This window comes from Carassius carassius, chromosome 15, assembly GCF_963082965.1.
Source record: "Carassius carassius chromosome 15, fCarCar2.1, whole genome shotgun sequence".
In the NCBI taxonomy this organism is placed as follows: Eukaryota; Metazoa; Chordata; class Actinopteri; order Cypriniformes; family Cyprinidae; genus Carassius; species Carassius carassius.
This window is the reverse complement of record NC_081769.1, coordinates 21884935-21893447: the sequence shown is the minus strand read 5'-3', so window position 1 is coordinate 21893447 and position 8513 is coordinate 21884935. Positions and strand designations below refer to the sequence as shown.

The following is an 8513-nucleotide window of genomic DNA, read 5'->3' as shown; positions in this document are numbered from 1 at the left end:
ATTTAACAATTAAAAAGGAGTTGAGAAAATTTTAACTGAATAAAGCAATACAGAACAATTAAAACAGAAAAAGTTTGGGAACCATTGCTTTATTCTTTTACATGGATACCTTAATCGTGTTTATTACATCTTTTTTTATTTATTATTAAAGTGGAAATCAGTTTACTAAATAATAAACTTGACTGACTGCTTCACTTCCACTTTAAAAGGATATTTGTGTCGTTTATTATTTGTTTGTTTTTTTATACCATTTATAATTTGTCAGTTGAGTTTGTGGCAAAACCTTCTGAAGTGTTTACATGTTGTTTATTACTGCATAAAATGTATTTAAATCAATGTTTAATTTCATAAAGTACAAGTTGATTTCAAAATGCACCTACATTTTTTGCATTGTTTTTCAGTCTATTTTACCCTATATATTTCATCATTGAGGATTTCTTTAAAAAAAGTCTAAATCTTGTCTCTACTTGTGAATCCAGTCTTGTGTCTCATTCCGTATCTCGTGGGATAAGTGTCTCGTCACACCCCCCTACTCATTTGTAATAGATTTGTTCACATTTTACTTGAATATTCTCATTGGCCAAAAATGTACACCTCGTGCATCTCCTGAGCAAAAAAATGAGGGAGGAGCCCAGAACTGCTGCAAATCAGTAGACTTGAGAGACCAGGTGGGCGTTACTAAGATGACAAGTGGCAAAACTAACAATAAAAAGAGTTGTGTCAGCTAATGTTCTCTTGCACTCTGCCTCCAGACCCATCAGAGCCTGTGCCCTGCTCCAGAAAGAGGAAAGGGGATAGAGAGTGAGCAAAGGATACTGGCAAAGGGGAAGCACCATGGCTGAGTCTACTGACATGAGGCTACGGCTGCCGCTGTTATGCATCATCTTGGAAGTCATCCTCATCATCCTCTTTGGACTGCTGGTGGAGTATAACGATGAAACTGATGCCAAGCTGTGGAATGAAAACAGAACCCATAGTGCTACTAGAAATGATCATGAGAATGAGTTCTACTACCGTTATCCCAGTAAGTGACACTTTTGAATGAATTATAAGTAGAAAGCTAGTAAAAATAGGCCTGGATTTTATAATCAGAACTCATTGTTGAGAACATATTTGTGGATCTGATACGATCACGCAACTGGGTAATTATTAAGTAATAACAATAATATGGATGTATAAATCTATTGAGTTTACCAGTAAAAACACACGTGGGTAACTTGATAACCGAGGAGCGTGTTTGATTGGTTGTACTACAGACGAACATTGGCCGAACTGAGTGGTCTGAATGGTTTAAGTTAAGCACATGTACATTTTATTTACAATTTGCTCTCTTATTGTTTGTTTTGGGTTTGTCTTTGTGCAATTGTCATTTCTTGGGAAACTGTAGTTGGATTTCCCAACCACCTTGCTTTACTAAACCCTCATCTTGTCCTTTAATCTATGCAATCTGCACTAAACCTGCCCTCAGCACCAGACTTGTGTTAAGCACTTAACTACTTTTATTGCATTTCATGTTATGTCTGCACTGCAAGTCTAGGACACACCTACATTTGAATTATATACAGTGACTTGGCAATGGCATAAATCCTGACAGATTTCACAAACTTAACTGATCAAGTTTAACAGGATAAAGAGAGAAAGGGGAAAATCCTCTTCAAAGAAAAGAGATTTTATTGACTTGTAAAAGACTTCTTGTCTGTACAGTATTTGATCCCTAATCTTCAACAATATGCATCTTTACCTCTATGGGAGTGGTCGCATCTGTTTTGATTGTCATTGCTCAACTGCAGGACACATAACAACAGGTGTGACATGAGAAACAATTTCAGAGGTGTGTGACAGTTGAGCTTGTAAACTTATTTATGGGCTGCCAAAGAAGGGTGAGTGTGAGAGGTATGTGGGACAGTTTGCCCAAAGGGCCCATGCCATCCGCATTGGTGCCCAGGTCAATGGCCAGTTGCTTGGCAACAGTGTAATTATGTCAAAAGAAGTGAAATGGGTGAATGAATGGCTCTACAGAGAGAAGAACACGGGTTAATGAAAGGTTGAGCATACCCATAGTGTAAAATTGGCCCTGAATGGTGTTGCTAAGTACCCATGTCAGAAAAAATAAATTCTGTACGTGACCAGTCCACCCACACATATCAGTGAGCAATTGCAGTTTATGAGATTACTATTAAAAATGAAAAACTGTGAGAACGAGAGGGGAAAGAATAGGGAAAACATCTAACTGATTTGTTTTTTAGGTTTCCAGGATGTTCATGTCATGATCTTCGTGGGCTTCGGGTTCTTGATGACGTTTCTGCAACGTTATGGATTCAGTAGCGTCGGATTTAACTTCCTCATCGCAGCCTTTTCCCTACAGTGGGCCACACTTATGCAGGGCTTTTTCCACGGCATGCACCATGGCAAAATCCATGTTGGCGTGACTAGGTAAAACTTGAACCCAACATATGACTTTTATGTCATTTTATTTGTTTCTTACATCCAGTAATTTGCATTTCAAAGAGACTGGTGATGTCTGGAGGCTAACAGCAGTAGTGGCCAATAAAGATCTGTTATTAAAGAGCTAAAACAGTAAGATAAAATAATGTCTTTGTTATGTTTCTGTATGTGTTAGGTGTATGTGCACATTTGCTGCTGCTGTGGCCTCGGGTGTAAAGTAGATTACAGCTGAACGTAGTGCCACCAAGTGGACGTGGCAGTTGAGCAGATGACTAGACTGTGCAGCCCCTGCCTCACAGACACATGCACTAGTGTATTTTTAATTACAGTGAATATGTCTTTTCTGCAGCATGATAAATGCAGACTTCTGCACTGGTTCCGTGCTGATCTCTTTTGGCGCCGTTTTGGGGAAGACGAGTCCTGTGCAACTACTTGTTATGGCCATTTTCGAGGTGACATTGTTCGCCGTCAATGAGTTCATCCTGCTTTCCATTCTTGGGGTGAGTGTGAACACACTGTCGGATCTACAAAAGCACAAAAAAATTATCATTGGAATTTTCAGATTTGCTAATTGTTACTAAATCTGATTTTCCACCTGATTTTTTGAATAAGTTGCGAATTTTTTTTAATATTGTATACATGTTTGATAGGGATGCAACGATATTGAAATTCTGGTGAATAAAACAATAATTATTTTTATGTAATGGAATAAATTATAAATACAAAAAAAAAACATTAAAAAATTAAATGAAATAAAATTAATAAATTTAAATGCTTCATATGACATACAGCATACACAATTAAATATTCAGTATTGACCAATACAGGTTGTTACAAAATCTCTTACATATTATGCCCCTAATATTACCCCTAATATTTCCCACAGGCATAATAAAGACAAATTCATGGTATTACTATCATAATCACAGTGTATAGCTTGTTGTAAACTATTATAAAAATCCTGCATCCTGAGTATATTGAAAATGAATTGGTTTCTCTTTACATCTAATGGCATTATAAATTATCAGCTGTACAGATTACTTTGTAAAATGTGTCTTTCATTTATTTTTTGGTCTTGCCAAATGTAGACGTGCATATAATACTGTAAGTAGTTACAGCTCCACCTTAGACTTTAACAAAACAATTTCTACTAGATTACATTTGAGTACTTCACATTTACATTTCCTTCTAAAAATAAAATAAAATATCTAAAATAAAAATCCACTGTGAAAACTAATAAGCTAAAAACAAATAAGCTGCAGTCTGCATATTGATATTCTTACATATATGAGTGTAAACGTAACAGAGTACAAATTCAAATGTTACTGGTATCTCTAGGCCAATGATGCTGGAGGATCCATGACCATTCATACATTTGGTGCTTACTTCGGCCTAGTGGTGACCCGTGTGCTGTACAGGCCAAACCTGGACAAGAGCAAACACAGAAACTCGTCTGTCTACCACTCTGACCTCTTTGCCATGATCGGTAAGTCACCTAAAAAATTCTAACCTGTGGTCAACCAGGGCTCTCTGATCCACGAAAGCTTGGGTTCTGCTCAGGTACCATCTATCTGTGGATGTTCTGGCCCAGCTTCAACTCAGCCATTACAAACTACGGTGACCCACAACACAGAACCGCCATGAACACTTACTACTCTCTGGCCGCCTGCACACTGGCTACATTCGCTTTCTCCGCCCTAGTCAACCCCGAAGGCAAGCTGGACATGGTGAGCACCCCCTTGTGGCTATCTGTGATATTACATTACAAACTGCAACATTACAAACCCTCCTACAAGCTTCTGTCTTTTTCAGGTGCACATCCAGAATGCTGCACTGGCTGGTGGTGTTGCTGTGGGAACAGCTGGAGAAATGATGCTGACTGCCTTCGGCTCTATGATCGTGGGATTTCTCGCTGGAACTATTTCAGTACTGGGATACAAATACCTCACGGTTAGTAGCGCACATTTCTCCGACACATAACTATAAACATCCACAAGAAGCCTCAGTACCACGTTTGTTGCTGTTTTGTGCTCTTTTAGCCGGTTTTGGAATCGAAACTGAAGATTCAGGACACTTGTGGCATTCATAACCTGCATGGAATGCCAGGGGTTCTGGGAGCCATAGTGGGTGCTGTCACTGCTGCCCTGGCAACCCCAGACGTTTATGGACAGGGGTAAGTCAGTAGTTAATATATATACATGATAAGTAAAAATTGATAGCTTGAATGTACTGTAATTGTGTTATTGGTTGTGTTATTTAATAAGGTTTTGCTTCGTTTTGCATATTTGTGTGTCATGGCTGAAAATATTGCAGAACTCATTCTGTGTGAGAACTAGGGTTGGGAATCGTTTGTTTAATCAATTCAGTGCCAATCCTGCTTATCGATTCCGATCATTTTTAATCCCAGTTTCAATTCCAATGTGATTAAAAAATGAAGACTAACATTTAGATATACAATTTATTCTCTCTCTTTCTGCAAAACATTTGGTTCCAGCTGAATACCATGAACAAAAATCATCAGGATACATAAAAACTGGACTCGTTTAAGAGCTGTTTGTGTGCAAAATAGAGTTACATGATTATTGATAAATTGAAATTTATTAATGGAATTTGTGGTTCTCTCATGATTCTGAATAAAAAACAGACAACTAAACAAAAGCACATGTAATTTATGAATGAATGATTCAAGGAACATATCAAGATTTACTTCCTTACTGGATGAATCAGCATTTTTGAACAATTATCTGAAATTATTCAGTCAAATACATGTTTACAGCTCCTTTTTGCCACCTACTGGCGTAACAGTGTGATCAATGATAGTGATAAATCTTTATTTTAATGTCAAACTACTTTCAAAAAGTGATTTACTCTATTTTGATTGCTACCATACACATCAGCATTTATATCTGAACTATAAACTTTTATCCCAGTACTTCTGTGATTTGAATGTTTGTAACAGAAATGATACTGTGTGGTTGAAAAGACTGCATGAAGCTGTTTCATACATTACAGCTGCTCTATTTAGGTCAGCAGCAGCGTGAACACATATATGAATGTTCAAATCACACTGAGGATACTGTTCATACGCTGCACAGATGAACCACAGCTGAAGTCCTGGCCTCACAGATGAAGAAAAACAAAAAGAAAAAAAGTGCACACAGGAATCGATAGGCGGAATCCAAATTTACATTTTACAACAAGTAGCCAATTCCTGACCTTAAGTATCGATTTTTGATTCCCAACCCTAGGGAGAACTGACAAATTTGTGCCTCTGTATCCCATTTTACCCAGATTGCAAAGAGTTTTCGCTGATGTTGAAACTGGGCAATGGAACCCTCAATCTAAGGGTGGATTTCAGGCTATTTCCCTGGCTGTCACACTAGGAATGGCTCTGTTTGGTGGTCTCATTACAGGTGCGTGTACAGTTTGAAAGTGCAGTGAATGCATGCTTCTACTAGGCCAATTATTTGATCTTATCAATTTGAAGTTTTGCACTGTTATCATACTTTGCCATTCAAATGAGAGAATTTTAAGTAAATATACAAATGTTATGAACATTTGTGCCACACACTGAAAACATATAAACAAGGCAAAATGCATAGAGCTTAATGTTTTATTATCATATTAACCCGGACTATAAGTCGCACTTCTTTTCATAGATTGGCTGGTCCTGCGACTTATAGTCAGGTGCGACTTATTTATCAAAATTCATTTGACATGAACCAAGAGAAAACATTAGGATACCGTCTACAGCCGCGAGAGGGCGCTCTACGCTGCTCAGTGCTGCTGTAACTGTTAATGTGTTATGTTAACATACCGGGCACCTATTCAGCCTGTTCTGTGTACTATTGTGTACCGTTAGCTGAATAACTTGCCTTTCTAGATTACCAATATCTGTTCTTGGTTTTGGAATTTGTTAAATGAATTAAGTTAATATTTCAGTTAACAGTTTTCAGTTGTTTTCAGGTAATGTTTTCAGGGGTAAGCTACAGGAGCACTGAGCAGCATAGAGCGCCCGCCCTCTTGCGGCTGTAGACAGTCATGTTTTCTCTTGGTTCTTGGTTCTAAATAAATGCGACTTATATATGTTTTTTTCCTCGTCATGACTATTTTTGGACTGATGCGACTTATAGTCCGAAAAATACGGTAATTGGAAAATGGCAAATATTTTCTTTTCATTTTCAGTTTGGGACAGAAATATATAATATAGTAATAATAAGATTGGACTATTCACAACAACACCAACAAAAATGATCACTGTAATATATTCAATTTGGGTTGGTTAAAATACTTTGTTTATGGAACACAGACTAAAAAAACACCAAGTACAGAAAATTTTTATATTGTATGTATACATGAGTGTTCACTGTTCAGTATATTGTGATTTATCGATCTCAGATAAAACATAACAAAATATGTCTGTGTTTTTCTCAGGGTTAATTCTGAAGCTGCCCATTTACGGTGCTCCTCCAGATGCTCAATGCTTTGAGGATGGAGTCTACTGGGAGGTAAAAAAAATTTCATTACCATTTTTTTATAGCATTTTATAGTTTATGCTGTATTCTGTAAGCCTGTTTCAACCATAGATACCTTACCTGTCCTTGACTTATTAGGCATTCCTGCCTAATGTGCAGTATCATTGTATGTACAATATACAGAGACAGTTTGACAGTCTTATCATGTGCTAAGAGGAAATGTGAATGCATCTCAGGTACCAGGGGAGGAGGAAGACCAGCATGAGCTTTACGAAGTGGCCACACCAAATGAAGTAGAAAAACTCAGCAGCTAAATTCCCTTCATTCTCCTGTCTGCATTTGTTCATTACTACATTACTACATAAACTTGCACAAGTCCTGTCACCTGTGACGTTCACTGCAGGTGCCAATTTTTTTTTACTTACACTCTTAAAATAAAATGGTAAACTTTGTTCCATTATTGTTAATATCAGTATATGTTATTATATCAAACTATTAGCCCAGTTCACCTGAGGAACAACATCGAGAATGTATGTGATTCCTTATAAGACCACTAGATGGTGATGCAGAGCTGAGAATGGCTCTACAGCGCGTGACAGAGGACAAGCTGATTGTTCTTATGATTACCTTCTAGAAATAGCTGGAATTTAAGATTGCAAAATACAGTTTATGCTTTCTCTTTATTTTGAATATTTTTGCAAAAACAATGAGAATCTGCTGTGAGATGTATGGGAAAATACTTTGTATTCATTTGGTATATATATTTTTCCATTCTCCTGAAATTGAATAATAAATTGTATGAATCCTAAACAGCTGGAATTTAATATCTACAGCATAAAACTCTGTGAGTTACAGGTTTTATAAAACGTTTCCTATGATCACACATTTTATCTTATATTTCTGGATTATTTGTTTCAAACAAAAAGTTTAGAAATACTGTGAACATGGGACATTAATGAACATTGTTTTATTGACTACTTAAATTTAAGGGAAAATGTTTTGATTGATTTAAGATATCAAATGTATATAGTTAATTGTTTATCTGTTTTAAAGAAAAAGTGTTTCTTTGCAAAGATTATTTCTTCTTTGCATAACCTGCGTTTGAACGACAAATTCTGAATGGAATGACATTCAAATAAATTGCTCAGATTTCAAAGTCAACGCGGGTGTGACTTCTACATTCAGCTCGACGATAAACAACGATGTCAAATCACGCTGATTCTTAGTGAAGGCACCGTTTAATTCAAGAATACTTAATGGCGCCCACAGTCACTGCGGAAAGGGTTAAAGAAGAGTCCAGATGGTCTCCGTCGCGTAATTAGCACAGTTTCACTTTCTAGGATCAAACGGAGAAGGGAAAGAGGGGGTCTTATTTTGATAGCACGTTATTAAGAGCGCCTGGAGCTCGCGGGCTGTGAGAGGAGCAGCTCGACGCCCCTTTTCATTCGCGCACTGCGTGTTTCACAGAGACGACGCCACGGCGTGAACCAGCGCCAAGGTCTTTTCCCAGGCCTCAGACAGGTGGACAGCTGGGATGTGAATAGGCAGCGTTAAGTGCTTAATTGCGCTTTATAATCCGCAAAAATGAAGAAT

General features: G+C 37.5%; 1 protein-coding gene across 1 annotated transcript; it reads left to right on the top strand.

Annotated features, from left to right (window-relative positions):
* The first annotated feature begins 706 nt into the window (after positions 1-706).
* Positions 707-7831, top strand: rhbg (Rh family B glycoprotein). Its single transcript, XM_059567995.1, has 10 exons — positions 707-1024; positions 2247-2433; positions 2795-2945; positions 3784-3931; positions 4006-4172; positions 4258-4395; positions 4485-4618; positions 5737-5858; positions 6880-6953; positions 7157-7831. The coding sequence occupies exons 1-10, from the start codon at positions 835-837 to the stop codon at positions 7232-7234; spliced, it is 1389 nt and encodes a 462-aa protein (XP_059423978.1). The 5' UTR covers positions 707-834; the 3' UTR covers positions 7235-7831.
* The last annotated feature ends 682 nt before the right edge of the window (positions 7832-8513 follow it).